Source organism: Orbicella franksi, chromosome 3 (genome assembly GCF_964199315.1).
Source record: "Orbicella franksi chromosome 3, jaOrbFran1.1, whole genome shotgun sequence".
In the NCBI taxonomy this organism is placed as follows: Eukaryota; Metazoa; Cnidaria; class Anthozoa; order Scleractinia; family Merulinidae; genus Orbicella; species Orbicella franksi.
The window spans coordinates 22,653,548-22,671,696 of record NC_138147.1 but is presented as its reverse complement, the minus strand read 5'-3'; the positions used below and the strand labels follow the sequence as shown (position 1 = coordinate 22,671,696).

Below are 18,149 nucleotides of genomic sequence, written 5' to 3'. Positions count from 1 at the left end.
ACCTAACGCGGTCCACCAAGCAGATCTTCTTTTTCTGCCTCATGACAAGCTCCCGCGCGGCCGCAAATCTTACAAATACACGCTGACCGTTGTCCACGTCACCAGCCGTTACAAAAAAGCTGCGCCTCTGACCTCCAAAGACTCTGCTGAGGTTGCGAAAGCTTTTCAGTTGATTTACAAGCGCAGCCCTTTGACGTGGGCTCAGCTGCTGCAGGAAGACACTGGGCGCGAGTTCATGGGAAGCGTGACCAAAGAAATGGAAAACCACAAAACAACCATTCGCTGTGGGCGCCCTGACATTCACAGAGACCAAGCTATCGTTGAACGTTTCAACCACACGCTCGCCGAGCGCTTGTTTGGGCGTCAGTATGCCGTAGAAATGCTGTTGCCTTCTGGCGAGCGGTCGACTGCCTGGGTCAAAAGGCTCCCCGACGTTGCCGCTCTTAACGGCGAAGTCACTAGTCTTATCAGGAAAAAACCAGCTGTCGCAATCAAAGAGAAATCTGTCACCTCCAAACCATCTATAAAGTATTCCAGACCTGTTGGCTTGAAAGAAAAAAGCTCCCCCTGTCATTAATGTAAGATATTTGCATCAGCCCGGGGAACTTGAACACCTTGTTCACCTGCATGCCGTAGATCTCGTGGCCCTCCCTTCGCAAGATGTTCATCCCGTGCCAGAAGTGCTTTTACTCGAACAGTGCCTCTTTGTATTGCTCATGCTGGATCTCTTTTTCTACCACGTTCATTTTTACTCCCTTGGTTTTCTTGACATTTTCGGCCGTATAGCCACCGCTTTATCAATCACCCTTCCCGCGCACTCGTCTTTCATCTTCCCCAGCACCTTTTTGTTTTCGCTGCTGTAGAGCGGGTGCTCTTTGGGATAATTGCTTGTATCGTACAGGACGAGGTCTTCCGCCATGTCTCTGTAGACATCGTCCGTCTCGATTTCCATGAGCAGGCTGTCGGTGTCTGTATAGATCAGCTCGCACTTTTGCCCGTATCAGGCTTTCATCTGGTTGTAGAAGAAGTCATACATCAAAATCTTGCTGTTCTCTAAGATCGTCATGTCGGTGTAGATCGGCTTGTCCAAGGGCAGCCGCGTTTTGTGCATGTGGATGCCCGCCATGTCATTTCCAAATATCTCGTGCCTTGCATACGAGGGGCTGGCCACCAGGCGGCGGATATTGTCGGTCTCCCAGCTGCGGACGATCTTTACGTCGACGCGGTTTCTCAGGTTTTCCATCGTTTTGCCGAACACCAAGTTGTTCATCAGTCTGTAGAAGTTGGTCTCGAATTCGCTCTTCCCTTCTTTCCTGAACTCTGTGTTCATCTGGATGTAGGGCTCCATCCACGGCTCCTGGTCGAACTCGATCACTCGGGGGACCTTTTTCAAACGCATCCCCTGGCTGATATAAAACTGCAGATTCTTGCAATGGACAATGTCATTGCTTTTGTTCTCCAGCGTGAACACCAGTTTCTCGCTTTTCGAGCAGTCCAGCCCCAGATCGTCCATCATTCTTTTTTGATACTCTGACATCTTCTCCACCCCTATTGCCTTTTTCTCTGGTGCAAGAGGATAGCTGTCGTGGGCTTCCTGGAGCTCCTCCGAATACTCCAAATTCACCTCCAAGACCCACCCTTTCTTCGAGTTTTCTTTCAGTTTCATAATTTGCTCTTGCGTGGACATCACTCTCTTCCACTTGAAGCCCCCTTTGGGCAGCGGCAGGCTCATTGCCCAGCCATACAGTTTATTCGCGTCTAGGTACGTGATAAATTTAGAAGGCTTGGCGGGGTCATAGTCGGCAGGCCGCGGGTTTTTGGCCTTCAAGTACCACTTGCTCGCCATCGAGATGCCGCCCGCATGCCTTTTTCGATGAACAGGTGCAAGTATAGGTTGGTCAAAAACTCTAGCTCTACGCCGGTCTTTTTCAGCAGCACGTCCCAGCTCAGACCGGGGACTGTGTAATAACGTGCTGGATCTAGCTCGTATCTCCACATGCAGACTTTTCGGAAGTTCTCGAACACATCTGCCAGCAGCACGACGTAGGTTTTCACATATAGATCGTGAAAGTCGCCGAGGGTTTTGCATCCGAACTCGGCCCAGACCTTCTTCGCGTGTGCGTACTCTTCTTCTGTTATCCCTTTTCCGGCCAGCTTCGAGAAGAACTCTTCTTTGGCCGGGAGCTCTGTATCGGCGAACCTTTCAAAGCCGTCCATGTATTCGTAAGGATAAATCCCTTTCTTCAGGGGCAGCTTCCTCTTTTGGATGTCTTCGTAAGTTTTTTCTGTTATTTTCATGTCTTCTGGTGCCCTGCCCTTCACCGGCGCGTCTAAGCTGCTCATCATGAAATTTAAGCTGTCCATGAACTTCAGGTTTCCGAGTGAAAAGGAGATGTATTTCTCTGTGTTGTTCGGGATGCAGCTTATTTCCCTCTGCACCCGCGCCATGGCCTGCATCAGGAGATGTCCGTCGTGTCCTTGCAAGTTGTGAAAGATCACCGGGATGGACGATTTGGGGTTCAGGCGGAGCTTCAGGTTGCAGGCATTGTGCGCGGCCCCCCGATATTTCCCTGTGATGTGGCAGTGGTCTTTCACCGAGTCTTTGTAGTTGTTTACCAGCAGCGGCACTTTGAAAATATACATTCCTCTTGGTTAAATTGATCCCACGTTTCTTGCTCGTCTAGCGCCATTTTTTCTCTTTGCGGCCCCACAAACCCCTTTTCTTAGAGGTCTTCCTAGTAGCATTTTTTGTGGCTTTGGCTGCAGTACCGCCTGTGTTGGGGTCGCACACGGCGAGGAAGTCCAAAACTCGGGCTTGACCAGGCTTTCGTTGCAGATGTGGCATTCGGCCGCGCTTTTGTATCGGCGCCAGTCTTTCGGCGTTATCACGAGCGGCTTTTTTCTGGCCAGCTCGGCCCGCAGCTGCGTTTCGTGGGCCTGCAGCCAGGTCAGGAACACGAGGACCGCGTCTTCGCCGCGGTACACGAACGGGCCGTACGTCTTGCCGTCGCTCCTCACGATCAGGTACGAAAAACCGCAGGGCTCGTGGACCTCTGTTTTGATTGTTGCCTGGCCTTTTTTCGCGCAGCCATGTATCTTCCTTATCAAAGACTCAAAGTCGGCGTATACCACAAACGGCACTTTCATCTGCTTGTGGTGGTTCTTGAACTTCACCTTGTTTTTGCCCTCTTTGGGCAGCTCGGTCTTTGTGGGCCTTTTCAACTGCCCTATGCACTCGGGTTTGTGTCTTTCAAGCAGCTCTGCCGTCGTGTAGCCGCGCAGACATCTTTCACAAAAATGTTTTACGCCAACGTGCTCGCTTTGGCTGTGCAGCAGCGCGCTCAGCCTTCTCACGTATGTGTAGTGGGATTTTTCGATGTTCTTTATCAACATCAAGTTGATTCTCGGGAGGCTTCCCTCTCTTTCGCTGAGCCTATGCACGATCACGCGGTCTTTTTCCCAGCCAAACACATTTATTGCTAGTTTCGGGTTTTGCTTTTCTAGTTTATTAATCTGTGATACGGGCGTTGGAAAGTCTATTCCTTTAAAATTCAGCCTGTCTTCTGTGGGGTAGCTTGACGTTCTTGTCACCTTTTTCCCATTTGTTGGTAGAAATAATGCCGCACATAGAGCCCATCTCAAGCTCTCGTTGTCTCTGTTTTGGACGTTGATGATCGCTTTTTTTGTTTTGTAGCTTTTTGGGCAGCGGCATGTAGCTTCCTCCACGAAATGGTTGGTATTGGGCGACATTGACGAACGCTTCCACGACGGCTTCTACCACCCAACCTGAGCCTCTTTGAGACCAGGCTTCTATTTCGCCTTTGACTTCATCAATGAATCGGCGAATACGCTATTTACTGTTGTCAAGTTGTTTCTGTTGAAAACCGCGGGGTCTCTCTGTTTGAAATAATGCTCCATTTCTTGTTTTTCAACATCTCTAGTTACCGAAAACTTAACATTGAACCCGAACTGCGTTTTGGCGCTTTTCAGGGTTCGAATTTCATTTTCTACAACTTCGGCAAATTTTGATTTCGTTTTTTGTGCAAATTTCAAGAGGTCGGCTTTAAATTTATAGGCTTCTGGGACCGCCATTTTCCACACACGAAGCCATTCGTTGAACTTGGTTCTTACTAACTGAAAATCAAAATCCATGCTGGGCCTGATTGGAGACTGAAGTCTTGCGTTCTCTTCGCGCGAGATAGGACCGTAAAACATCTCTATGACATCAGATGAAAACCTTGACGCAGCAATGACTACTTTATGCCAAGGCAGGCGGCTTGTTCAATTGGGATTTCTTTTCTGGGGCCGCGCTCCGCGGTATCGGGCAATGTCGATTTTGGGGCAGACAGGGCCGATCCTGGCGGTATAACACGCATGTATAGTGATAGTTCCGGGGACGGGCCAGTTCGGGCTGCTTGTTTTGAGTCGAGCCGCGAGGCGAGACTCAAAATAAGCCCGAACTGGCCCGGCCCCGGAACTATCACTATACATGTGTGTTGTAGATATACCGGGTTTCACGTGAAATAATCCATCAATGAAAACCCAAAGCAGACTTGATTACTTCCTTTTCCCAAAAAACGCTCAACACTCAATTCCCGACTGTATGGTGTTTTGAATTCATTTTGTTTAACACTAAACCACCTTATTCTTAATGGCAAATACTTTCTCTACATTTGTTCCCTTAATAGTAGGAGATACCAATTTGTGGATTTCACCACCCTTGTGCAGGAAAAATTAGAGCTTCAAAAAAATATCGCGATCTCAGCCAACAAATACAGTTCCTTCCTTAAGAAATGGTGTTGCTTTCTTCAAAAATAATTTGTTTCAAATAATTCTAATCCGGTCATCAAGGCCAATAAACCAACAACTTTTGGTCCAAGAACATCCGTGATGTTACCTTTTCCTGTAGTAAAAGAAAAGAGAAAGAAAACCTGCAGGGATTTTTTCCCTTTTTTGTCACTTTCTCTCTTTTTTGTTTGTTTGTTTTTCCTTCTTTTTTATTATGTAAGCGCCTTTGTTTAATCAGCAGTATTGTAAGTTATTTTAAGTGTTTTTCCGCTGGTCGTAGTTAAAAAGTAAGGAAGCAGTATAGCACAATTAAGTGCGTTGTAGAGATGTAAAATGTAGCATGTATGTAACTTATTTGTTTATGCAATTCATCTATAATAAAAAAAAAGAGCATTGTAGGTAAGCCAACTGTAATTTAATTAGCATGATCGTATTGTACAGTATGCATTGTGACTAGTGCACGTATAACTGGTGTAAGTAGCAAGTACAGTGTAAGTGTAAATGTTAGTGTAATATCAGAACTGTAAGTAGTGTTAGTGTTCTTTCAATCTTGTTAAGCCATAATTTGGTCTGGAAACTGGTCTGTACAGGTTTTGCTTGAAAGCATATCTGGTATTCTAGTTATGAGCTTTTGGAGGAGGGTAGGATTAGATCACTGAGAGCGGCAGGGATTCTTGTTATGGGGTCTTGTACTTTTTGTACAAGAGAGGAAGTTTTTAATCTAAAAAAGTCTCAAAGTTTCAGAATATCTACATCTAGATGGGATGGGCAAAGAAAATGGGACAAACACATATTTTGACCTATTTTCCTTTTATTTAAGCAAGTCAGACATGCAGTACCACCGCTAATTTATCCGTAGTTTAGATATGGATATATAAGTGTATAACAGAGCTGTTTGAGCGTGTTCATAGAGACACAATATCTGAGACTGTTGTAAGACTGCCCTATTTGTTGTCAATTTGCTGCTAATATGCTTCAGCTGAGCATTCCATTCTAAATTTGCATCAATATAATTATACCGAGATATTGGATATCTAATTTTTGTTGAATATCACATGTTGTCATCTTAACGCTAACTTTCTTCTGAGGTGTAGCTATAATAATATAAATTGTCTTTTTGAAATAAATTGACAGTTTATTTGATGAACAGTATTTAACCAGATTTCCAAATTCTCCATTTATAACTGATACATAGTTTGAGGTAATAGTCGAATTTAAAATAGTGCACTTAAGAGGGAATTTTTATAATTAGCAAACATAGGACGGCAGAAGTCGAAAAATCGATTTTGCTCTCTTTTCGTCCTCAAATAGCCCTTAGGTAGATAGGAAACGTGTAGTTTTTTTTTGAGCTTGAAGCGCTTTAAATTCGAGAAAATCGAGTTAAACGATTTTCGCCTAGACGGTCGCCAAAATGACCGATCACAAGGGCTGAAAAAATTAGTAATCTAAAATTAAGTGGCAGTCTCTCTAAAAGCGGTCCACTGCATTTCTGGTCGGAAAAAAGTTTTCCTTCAAACTTTTCTCAGTGAACTATCTTGGGACATAAGTAAATGCAAAGACTTTAGTTTTTGCAAATACTTCAAAATAATTTTTTTAGAGCTCACAACAATCATAGCCGGAAAACGCCTAAATTTGAGCATTCCAATGACGGAAAATTTCCTAAATTGACAAGCTCGCTGCTCAAAGACCACCAAACGTAACAAAAAATTTTTGCTATCCCTACATTAAGTGATCCTTCAAGGGTAAGAAATGCACGTTACTTTTGATACATTTTGTTTTGGGGGATCCTGAAAACTAATCTATTACCCCACCCGTTATATCACTTTCTGAAAACCTGCCAAAGTAGCTTGTCTTCGCTGGCGTTTATTTCCCAAGTCCAGACCCGGCCGCTCAAAACTCCAACTGAATTCTGCTAATTCTATGAGTCACCTACTTCAACAAGGGGATCACATGCCATTTTGGTTTGACTGTTGACAAATCTTTGCTGACTACCCCCGGTCGGGCTAATTATAGTTACCCAACACCGCGAAAGTGTCCTAACTTTTGTGAAGCGGCTGTTTTCGAATTTGCGAGCGAAGCAATCTCCAAATAAAAGCATCGTTGCGGAGGCGTTGTGGACGGAATCGCGTAGCGAGTGAACTGACATGGAACTTCAACATCTCTTCTTCGATTCTACGGAGGAATTGAGCCGGCAGGCGAGCACCCCGGAAATCAGTGTCCGGCCTTGTCTTTCTTTTAGTAGTGGAAACCCACAGAGCGATAACTCGCCGAAATCGCGTTAGATCGGCCTGAGGAGCTGGCAAACAACAAAGAATACAACACAGTGACAGGGTAAGTAGATTTTATTCACAAAATATAAGAATGATTCACTTTTCAAGCAAAGCTGTTGCATTCTCATACCAACCTGTATAAATTCAAACCGTTGTAACACAACACCTACATATGTTGCAAGGCCACAGTCACGTTTCGCATAGTCAAATTCGGTCGTTATGTCATATGTCACGTTAGGCTGAACGTTCGCATAAAAGTGAAAAAAAACAAGATAACATTGAGAGCTTGGGTCGCCTGTGGCCCGCCCTGTTACATTTGATCCCCGCCCATAGCATGGTGTTCAATTACACCCGGTTACATTAACACAGCGGTCATACACCAACCGCAGCAACAGAGGGGACTTGCTGCATTTACGCACTTCTGGACGACATTCATATTCGCGCTTCAACAACGGACGTGCGCATGCATGTTGCAATCTCATGTGATCCCCTTGTTGCAGTAGGTAACTCATAGAATTCCAATCAAACTTCAACTTACAGGTAAGTCTCGTTTAATTTTTCAATTCTATTTCGTCACCACTGCCACAGGAATCCCATGAGACTTCAAAGCCCAGACATTCACATGAGAAATAATGTATAACAAATGGAAATTTAATCATAACACAGTACCTATGTGTGTGAAATAGATCTGAATAAGAGAACAACAAATGTTACATGCATATGGGTAGACGACAACATGCAAACCGTCGGCACCCACAGTCTATGGGTTTGTAAAGTGCATTCTAGCTAATCAATGTGCAACACAGAAGTGGCAAAACCACCATTCCCTTGGAAGGGCTTGTTGTAGAGTCTATCAAATGTTCTCTCCGAAGACCAACCAGCAGTATCTAGAATTTCCTTGATTGGAACAGATACATTTTTCGCTTTCGATGCAGCTGCTGCCCTGGTACTGTGAGGTTTGAAGGTGTTCACAACAACACCAGCATCTGCCATTACAGAACGAATCCACCTTGATATGGTATCTTTAGAGGCCCGGTGATGTGGTTTCACATGACTAAGAAAAAGCTTTGTTTCAGTACCTCTCAGTGGTTTTGTTCTCTGTAGATATTCTTTCAAATGAGTAAAACACAGAGAGATTGGTCCTCAGGGTAGGCTTGTAAAGGCACTGAAGGTACCTTGTATCCAGGTCTACTTTGTTTTATGTGCTCTGGTAGGGCGAACTCAAAAAAGTTATCCCCTTCTTTCATAAACTGGATGTCTAACATGTGGAGACTTTGTCCTCTTTGTGCAGATACAAGTGCAATTAACATTGTCAGTTTTAGAGTCATGGATTTTAGACTTGACTCCGTTGGTTTGGACAACGACGACAAACTGAGAAAGGACTAGGTTTACATCCCATGTAGTGCGGTACCGTGGGATGGCTCCCTATGTTCACATTGTCCGTGGGAAGAATGACAGCAGATAGTGCACTTCTTGCAGTGTTTATAGTTGTGTATGACAATCCTTGTTCATGCAGACTGACTAGGAAATCTAGCACTGTGTTCAAAGATGGATTGTATGAATTAACTTCTCGTTTAGAACAAAAGTCATGCCACTTCTTGAGATAAGGGGCATATTGTTTTTGGGTACCAGCAGACCAAGACTGCAAGATGATGTTGGTAGCTTTGCTCGCTGGCAGAAGGATTCCCTGATACTTTGCAAGCTATCAATTGCAACCGCTTGCTGAGAGGATGAACTGCATTGCTGTGAGGCTGGACTAAAAGAGTGTCCGACTGGGGAAGTACTACGGGGTAGTCTGTTAGAAGGTTCAGTAGAAGCGTAAACCAGGGTTGTGTTGTCCAGAGTGGAGCAATGAGGAGTCCTGTTGATTGGCCTTGTTCGATCTTCTGCAGGCAGTTGGCAATGACACTAAAGGGTGGGAAGGCATAAAAGTAATGAGGCTTCCAGTCCATGAAAAAAGCATTAATAAACTGTGCTCCAGGGTCAGGTCTCCATGAGACATATTGAGGGACCTTAAAATTAAGTCTGGAGGCAAACAAGTCAATGTCAAATGGACCCCACTGATCATGTATGGCATTTAAGGCCTCCTGCGACAAGGACCATTCTGTCGAGTCTCTAAGTGCTCTTGATTCCTTGTCAGCTTGAATGTTATCAGACCCTGGGATATGATTGGCACTTAGCAAGATGTTGCGTTGTATGCTCCATTCCCATATAATGGTTGCCGTGTCATTACATGGAATTGATTTGATACCGCCCATTGCATTGATATATGACACAGTAGTAGTGTTATCAGATTGAACAAGAATGTGTTTCCCATTAATAACACTACAAAGGGATTGTAGGCCCAGTAGTACCGCTTTCAGTTCAAGATAGTTAATGTGGTTTCTTTGTTCCTCAAGACTCCAAAGTCTCTCAGTGGAGTTATTTCCACAGACAGCTCCCCAACCCATATTAGATGCATCAGTGGTGAGCATGAGGTCAGGGTTTCCATGGCTACTAGCTTTAGAGGCATGTGGGACATTATTTACCCACCAAGTCAGTTCTGTCCTAGATGGGGTAGACAGGGTCATAATGGCGTCAAAATTCCCCTTGCTGTCACGGAGTGCACAAATTTTGTCAAGCCCCAAATGCCTGTAATGCATTTATGCGAATTCTACTGCTGGGAAACTGGAAACAAGGAAGCCTATGACCTGAGCAACAGTACGGATAGTGGCTGTCTTTTGAAGGAGCAAATTTTCACAAGCGGATTTGACCTTCATGGATTTAGACTCATTGAGAGTTACCATCATGGTGATATTAGGCACCTTAAGATACCAGCACGGGACGAGCTAGGACGGCTACCGGAAGTAAATTGACTCAACCGGGCATGCGCACGAGAACTCTCGCCTGATCTCTCTGCCGTCCTCATCTCGTCGAGGACGCCATTTCGCCCGACTAGCCGTCGTATCGAAGACGTGAGTATTTTGCACTTGTTTTGCCCCGATAACTGTTCCAATCGACTTTATTTTCAGTTATATTGATAGAAATGTTTATAGCGTTCACAGTTTTCGTGATTGTAGTGTAGAATACTACGCTGAGATACGAAAATGTGAGTAAAAATATTCCTCGTCTGTTCGTTTGTGTTTCTGCAGCCACTGTGCAGACGCTATCACGAGTGTGCAAGCTCAATACAAACTCTATGCATTGAGAATACAACAGTGTAAGTACAGTTGATAAATTGTTGTAAGAATGAATGCCATGGAGCATCTATCGAGCAAATAAAATACACATTTTCAAACTGATGTTTAGTTGTTGTTTTTATACTACCCAGAATTTGATGCAACGTTTGTTTGATTTTTATAATGCTTGTTACAATTACAGATGGAAATTGAAACGTTCAACAAAAGTCAGGATTCTTCGGCGACAGAATTCCCAAACGCTTTAGTGGTAAAAAGCCATCTGAAGCAGGTCGATCAGATTGTTCGTTTAATTTTTTCATACGGAAATTATGGTTTCTCTATTAAAATATTGACAGATGTTTGCTTTGCTTATAAAGAAAAAGAAATTCAGCATCGCTGTTCACTATCGTTTAAGCCTAATAGGATAAGATTTCTATCATCTCTTTTATAGTCTAATGGATGTCATTGCTTCTGTGAATAGCTTGTACGAGGTTCCAATTATTGACGTCGCCGTCCTTTGCGAAAATGCACATCTTAAGCATTTTGTTTTTGGCGACACGACGGGACCCGCGAAAGTTTCCCGCGTCCACTGCCGTTGCCGTCCTGGCCTTCCCGTCCTCGTATCTTAAGGTCCCTACTGTCCAGCACAAAACCCAAAAAATCTATTTTTTGTAGGGGTTGGAGCACAGACTTCACAGTGTGTACAGTGAAGCCAAATTTGGTAAACAAACTGACAGTATCAAATGCATTTCGTTGACATGAGTAAAAAGTCTGACCAATGAGAAGGGAATCATCAATGTGCCCCATACGTGTATGCCCATTAGAACGTAGATGTGCATAAACTGGCTTAAGGATTTTTGTGAAAATCCTTGGGGCAGATGACAAGCCATTAGGTAGGCATGTGAATTGGTAGTATTTCCCTTTCCATTCAAACATAAGGAATTTCCTGTCCTCCTCTGCTATGGGGATAGAATAGTAGGCATCTCTGAGATCTAACGATGCCATAACGCATCCAGGTCGGATGAGCTTGAGGGCAGTTCGGAACGTATCCATTTTAAATGATGGTAATCAACAAATTCATTGAGTGGTTTCAAATTAAGTATCATCCTGTGAGTACCATCCTTTTTAGGTCGAATGAAAATATTTGAAATAAAACTATCAGGTGTATGGTTCACCAATGTAAGAATTTCCTTACTCACAAGTTTAGCAATTTCTGCATCAATGATATTGATTTCCATTGGTGAGAAATGGATTTTGTTAGGCCTGGCCATCTGCTTCGGGAACTCAACCTCAAACTCTATATGGTGATGCTTTATGGCATCCAAAATAATAAGGTCATTAGTCAATGATTCCCACAATGGCAAATGGTGTTTCACCTGCCCTGCTTTGAAATTTTCAACACTTTTGTGCAGGTCCTCTAAATTAATATTTGTGGTGGAATCTATTTCCCTTACCTGTTGTTCTACTGGGACTTTAGGAAGGTCTTGATCACCTTTGTCTGATGGGTTGTTGCTCGGCCATGCCCTAAAAAAGGACGGCGTTTGAACGCATTCAGACGATTTGATGGTCGGTAATAAAGCTTCGACCGTGGTGCCTTGGAGCTCGAGGCCTTATTAGTATAGGCTGAACCGCTGGTCGCTTTCTGCATTTGTTGTCCGGCACGTTTTACATCGGACATTTCTTTGACGTGTTTGGATAAATCGTCGCCAAACAGCTTTGTTGAGGATTTTATTTCCTCTTTACACAGTCTAGTGTAAGGTGGGTTAAGGTCTGGCTTGATGAGCTCCCGGCGCTTCATGTAAAGTTTCCAGTTCGCATGTCCGAAGAGTGCAATGCTATCCATCACGTGCGTTAAGATTTCGCGCGCGTTCACAGTTTTCGCGCTCTGAACATCTTTGGATAGCCGGTCAGCTAGAACTGAGAGTGAGGATAATCCATTAATAATCGGTTCCTGAACACGTTGAAAAGCCAGATCCACTGACCTGTTCTTTCTAGTCAATAAATCCCAGATTTCTTCATTCACCAGGGTCGGTGTGAGATATTTGCAATTTGCAGGTGGCGGATATTTCTCGCCTCTCTCTTTAACTGAATCTTGCGACAGTTCTCCAGTCAGAATATTGTCGACAAGTGTGGCAATTTTCCCCTAAATATCAGAGGACTTTTTGCTAGTTGACAATAGCGCCTGAGTCAGGCCGTCTAGAAGTTCGTTCTTTGACCCTGAGTCAGAGTGGGCGGGCTTCGCACTTTGGCCGTTGCTCGAGTCGAGCAATTGATTTGTGGCCGCAGTTAAGTCGAGTGAATTGGACGTCTTATCCAGAGCGCCTCCCTCAATCTCTTCATCTGGATCGAGTTGCAGGAGAATATCTTCTCTGAGACTATCAAAGGCTTCGGTTTGGGCTTTCGAAACCTCGACAAGCTGTGTTAGTGAGCTTTGTAAGCCTTGCAAAACGCTCGCCATGTTGGCCGAGCTGTTTTCTCCTCAGTCCTGAAGGGTTGGCACTGGAATCTGTTTTTTCCCTGTCGTCAGCGCTCATGTTCCTTCAGTCGATGATTTGTTCTTCCAGATAGCGTAACTGAAGTGAGTTTCAGCGAAGTGCAAAAGGAATTTTTCAGAATTTCATTCAGCAAAAATTTTTGCTGCTTACCGGCGGCGCGAAGCGATAAGCGCTGGCGTGCGCATGTGTGATGCTATCTCATGGGATCCCTGTGGCAGTGGTGACGAAATAGCTTCGATCATTCGATCATAGCTTCGATCATTGTATGGTTGCAGTATGTTTTGCACGACGGCAAAAAATACAAAGCAAAAAAAGAACAATAGAACTGAGAATACATTTCGTTTTTACAAGCAGCGTGACGTCTAAAATAGAATTCTCTTGGGAAAATTCAACCTACTTATGGGTAAAATTAATTAGCTGAAATGGATTTGGCGTGCTTAAATATGGATGTTACTTAAACTGGTAACGGGGAACGGGGAACCGGGAACGGGAGTCTGGGAACGAGTGTACAGCGGTAATCCGCCTGAGAATTCAACATGGCGGACAAAGGAAAAGAAAAGGGAACAATTTGGGCAAATGTGAGGAAGTGTTACAGTTGTAAACGTGAGTTTCTACCGGCTGTGCCCCCTGATCATGTGCCCAGTACGTTCTTGTTTTTGCAGAGTCCGATTTGATTGGCACTGTGATAAACAAAGCATGAAATGGGGCCTGGGGGAAAAATCGAATCGGTATTATCACAAGCTACGTCCCCAATCGGTCAGGCCACAGTCATTCTTAAATAGAATTTCAAGCCTTCATAGTCTACTCATATCTTCTCAGTCTGTGCGCGAGCTGTCATAGCAATACGATTTCGAGGACAAGTGACATAACACATGACTGTCTTTGAACGCAGGTCGTCCGCTGTCTTCGCATTCGGCAGCGTGGCGGCCTTTCGGAGATCGGCAAGTCAGCTGGCAAATCAGGTGAGCAGCAGATAAATAACCTGTGGCCCGGCCGCTTTGTCTAAGTCAAAATATATGAAGAAACAAGCAAGGAATATTCCACAATAATTCTAATGACGGTGAAAGATGACCGCGGAAAAGCGACTGCGTGACACTCGGTATGTTTTCAGATGACATGTTGCCACGTATCAGACGGTTGGCTGCCTGGCTCCGCTAGCCCCTGTGGTTATTCCAGGCAGCTAGTACTCCAATTTTTACTTTTAATATTTTCATTGAAATTGTAATTTTTTTTCTTTAGCAAGAGTGAGTACAAATAAAGATTGATTGTGCCCAGTCTGCAGTATGCATTTTGTACCTAGTCTGCATTTTGTACCCGGTCTGCAGTCTTGACCTATTGGGAAAGCACGCTATAATACCGACTCAATTTTCTGCCCAGGCTCTATTTTATGCTTTGTTTAACCCAGTACCATATTGGACTCTGGGGCACAGCCGGTAGAAACCCACGTTTACAACCGTAACACTTCCTCACATTTCTGTTCCGGCAGGTATATTTTGCAGGTTGCAGGTTGAAATTTTATTATGACTGGAAAACCGCTGGCACTAAAAATAATTAATAACCTATATACTCTTCAGGGGTTCTTACATAAAGTAGTTCGCCTCTTTCACATAGTGAAAACACGATCGATTCGCTATAAGTTCTTATCGATCAACATGCTGAGACCAGTGAAATCTCTTCAAAACCATCTGGATGGCCGCTCCACAGATGTTTCCATCGATTCCAGATTCATTGCAGGCTTAAAATCATAGGAATATACTCCTCCCATCATTTCGGCGGGTTTCGCACTTAGGTGGAAGCCACTTTTCTGAGCGATTGTAAACAGCATAATGTAACAGTCACAGTCCCACCTGTACGTTTCTTTTAAGTGCCAGCGGTTTTCCAGTTATAATTAAATTTCAACCTGCAAACTGCAACCTGCAAAATATACCTGCCGTTTCTGTTCCCTTTTCTTTTCCTTTGTCCGCCATGTTGAGTTCTTTGGCGTGTTACCGCTGTACACCCGTTCCCAGACTCCCGTTCCCGGTTCCCGGGTGGAAAATTTTTGTTTCGTTTCTCCGATGTAGCTTTTGTCACAACCTTGACAGGGAATTGAATAAATTGCACCACGAGTCTGATCTTTCGGGACTGGGTCTTTTGGTTTGGGAAATAAATTGCCGATGGTATGGTGTGGTTTTAAAGCAACTTTGATATTGTAATTGCTTAGGATTCGCTTAATCGGTTCCGTAGTGCTCTTGACATACGGTAAAATGCAGAAACCTTTTTTGTCATCCGGTGGAGTTGCAGGCGTTTGTTGAGAAGGCCGTTCCGGTTTACTTGCATGAATAACAAATCGTTTCGGGTAGCCATTCGCCCTGAGTGCCGCGATCACATGTTTCATTTCCTTTGATTGTTGGTCAACAGAAGACGGGATAGCTCTTGCGCGATCAGTCAGAGACATGACCACAGCCCTTTTGTGAGTAGCCGGATGGTGAGAGTCACATCATCTCCTGGGAATCTTCAAAGATCTTACGTACAAGCACAAATTGGCGCAACAGACGTATTTTAGAAGCATGGGAAATTAACACTTGTAGGAATCCGCTGAACCGTGATGATGGTATGCACTTGCCGCACGAATTTTTAAATTTAGCCCAAAGGGACAGAACATAATTAGCTCCGATTTGCCGATTTGCATAGTATAAGCACGTGCCTTTTCAACAAATTCCTTGTCACTTTCCCCTGATGAAGGCTGAAGTTTTAGCCGAAACGTTGGGACTTTTACAAAAAGAATTTTTACTAACATTTTTACATTTTTAAACCAGAGTAACGTTTTTCAATCATATTTTACTGTTATATTACAGATGCAAGCAAACAATTTGCGTATTAGTACAAAGAATTCATAATATAAGGACTTAAATGCCCATACCCATTGCCCTCAGACCAGTAGCAAAAGTCCATTGTTTACTTAGGGTTAGGGTTAGGGTTAGGGAAAATCAGAGGTCAGCGAATTCTATTTGGCAGCGATAAGACAGGTTAGGCCCGTTCCAAACGCCGCTCCATTCATGCGCCGAACCTAACTGATGAGTTAAGTGCGGCAGAAGAGCGGCGTTTGAATCAGTTTGGTTTAGCAGGTTAGGTTTGGTGCGGCAAACAACAATAAATTCGGCAGGGTCTGTCGCACTATGCGACGTTGGAGCGGTAGCTGCTTCATACGGCGTTCTCCTCATGTGTCGAACCTAATGCATAAATTACTGTAATGTATTTTTCATATAGCGGGACTCGTGATTGGCTCAAAATTGAGTGGAATGAGAAGTCATGCATGAAGCTCAAAGTCGTCGCTAAAACTAAACACAACAAAATTAAATATGCCGTCGATTTATGAGAAACGGGACTGTATAAGCGACTTTCTTTCGCGCAAATTCATTTTTTGCTTTTTCTTCGTGATAATAGCCCAGATTATCTGATTTCCCTTTAACAAGTCGAATTAACCGGGAGAAAACTTATCTAAATACAAACACTGAACATTGAGTTTGAATTTGCTTCCCTAAATATTGCTACAACAGCGAAATGTTAGTCACAGCTTTTCTATTTGGACAGAGTTCTTGAATTCAGAACGCATATTTTCTCGTCGAAAATTGTTACCACCGGCTTCCGAAATTAAGTTCGACGCAAGTACGCTGTCTAAACCAGCCGGTGCTCCAAAGTCGCTCTAAAGTCGAACTTAATCAAGTTTGGTTCGGCACATGAGTGGAGCGGCGTTTGGACCGGGCCTTAGGCCCGTTCCAAACGCCGCTCCATTCATGTGCCGAACCTAACTGATGAGTTAAGTACGGCAGAAGAGCGGCGTTTGAATCAGTTTGGTTTAGCAGGTTAGGTTTGGTGCGGCAAACAACATTAAATTCGGCAGGGTCTGCCGCACTATGCGACGTTGGAGCGGCAGTCGATTCATACGGCGTTCTCCTCATGTGTCGAACCTAATGCATAAATTACTGTAATGTATTTTTCATATAACGGGACTCATGATTGGCTCAAAATTGAGTGGCGTGACCAGTCATGCATGAAGTTCAAAGTAGTCGCTAAAAATAAAGACAACAAAATACCAATATGCCTTCGATTTATGAGAAACGGGACTGTATAAGCGAGTTTCTTTAGCGCAAATTCATTTTTTGCTTTTTCTTCGTGATAATAAAAAAAATTAGACCAAAAAAAAATAGATTTCCCTTTAACAAGTCGATTTAACAGGGAGAAAACATGTCTAAATAAAAACACTGAACATTGAGTTTGAATTTGCTTCCCTAACTATTGCTATAACAGCATGATAACAGTGAAATGTTAGTCACAGCTTTTCTATTTGGAGGGTGTTCGTGAATTCAGAAGGCATATTTTCTCGTCGAAAATTGTTACCACCGGCTTCCCGAATTAAGTTCAACACAAGTACGACGTCTGATGCAGCCGTCGCTCCAAAGGCGCTCTAAAGTCGAACTTAATCAAGTTTGGTTCGGCACATGAGTGGAGCGGCGTTTGGACCGGGCCTAAGGTGACACAAATTTGCCGCTATCCACCATGATATCCGTTCCACGAAGAGGTCACGAAGGAGAGAAGAATAGAGAAAAATCCTAAGGATTGCCAGCGGAAATTTTTCTTGCGATCAATGTTGTTGTTTTTGTCGGCGCAGGTTAGTATACCTTCCGTTGTACCTTCCCAGCTTTAAATGACTTAATTAAATGGGCAAGGTCTATATTAGAAGGTTGGAAAATAAGCGCCCGCTCGCATTTACTTTGCAGTTCCGTTTTCCATATTCAACTGAAGTACATGTAAATACAACTCTGTAACTTTATTTATACAAGTACACATTTAAACAGGTTTAATTGTTTAGAATTGCGGTGCCGTGGTTGTGAAATGTACACATTATCCGCTTGCCAGTAATCTAATTTTACGTAAAAAGATTGAAATATTCCCTGTGAGTGAAGGTACTTTTGAATGCATGAATAAACTCGTGTTGTCATTTTATTTTGCTTAAAAGAAGCATATTGACTTGCAGAACGAAAATATGACAATGAAAGAAGTATTCTCTTCTGTCTCTTGGTCTCAGAAAAACACGCAAGCAGTCTATTGTTTACTTCTTGCTGATGTTTTCTTTAAAATCCGGTTATTTCAGCGGTTAGTTAAAAACCACTCGAAGAATAACCCGAGCTGATTTTGATATATATGTTTTGCATCAACATAAAAGTGCTGAGTACAAGGAAGTAACATTACAAAGACTTTAAACGCCTATATCGGACTGCCTTCAGACCAACACGCAAAAGTCCATTGTTAACTTTTCGTCATGTTTTAGATAAAACCGGGTTTTTTCAGCCGGGCCTCAAAAATCACTCGAAGAATAACCCAAGCTGATTTTAATACATGTTTCACAACAACATAAAAGTGTTCCAAAGGCGAAGTTTCAAGGAACTTGGCGTTAT

General features: G+C 43.5%; 3 protein-coding genes and 1 pseudogene across 3 annotated transcripts in view; all 4 read right to left on the bottom strand.

Annotated features, from left to right (window-relative positions):
• LOC145482674 (endothelin-converting enzyme homolog) overlaps window positions 1-18,149 on the bottom strand; it is a 237,657-nt gene that overhangs the window by 26,040 nt on the left and 193,468 nt on the right. The gene's annotated exons all lie outside the window — the stretch shown is intronic.
• The window catches only part of LOC145482722 (ATP-dependent DNA helicase Q1-like), a 361,760-nt gene that overhangs the window by 312,222 nt on the left and 31,389 nt on the right, over window positions 1-18,149 (bottom strand). The gene's annotated exons all lie outside the window — the stretch shown is intronic.
• On the bottom strand, window positions 2,312-6,126 carry LOC145482700 (uncharacterized). Its single transcript, XM_081461342.1, has one exon. The coding sequence runs from the start codon at window positions 3,748-3,750 to the stop codon at window positions 2,653-2,655; it is 1,098 nt and encodes a 365-aa protein (XP_081317468.1). The 5' UTR covers window positions 3,751-6,126; the 3' UTR covers window positions 2,312-2,652.
• On the bottom strand, window positions 10,862-16,883 carry LOC145482702 (uncharacterized; annotated as a pseudogene).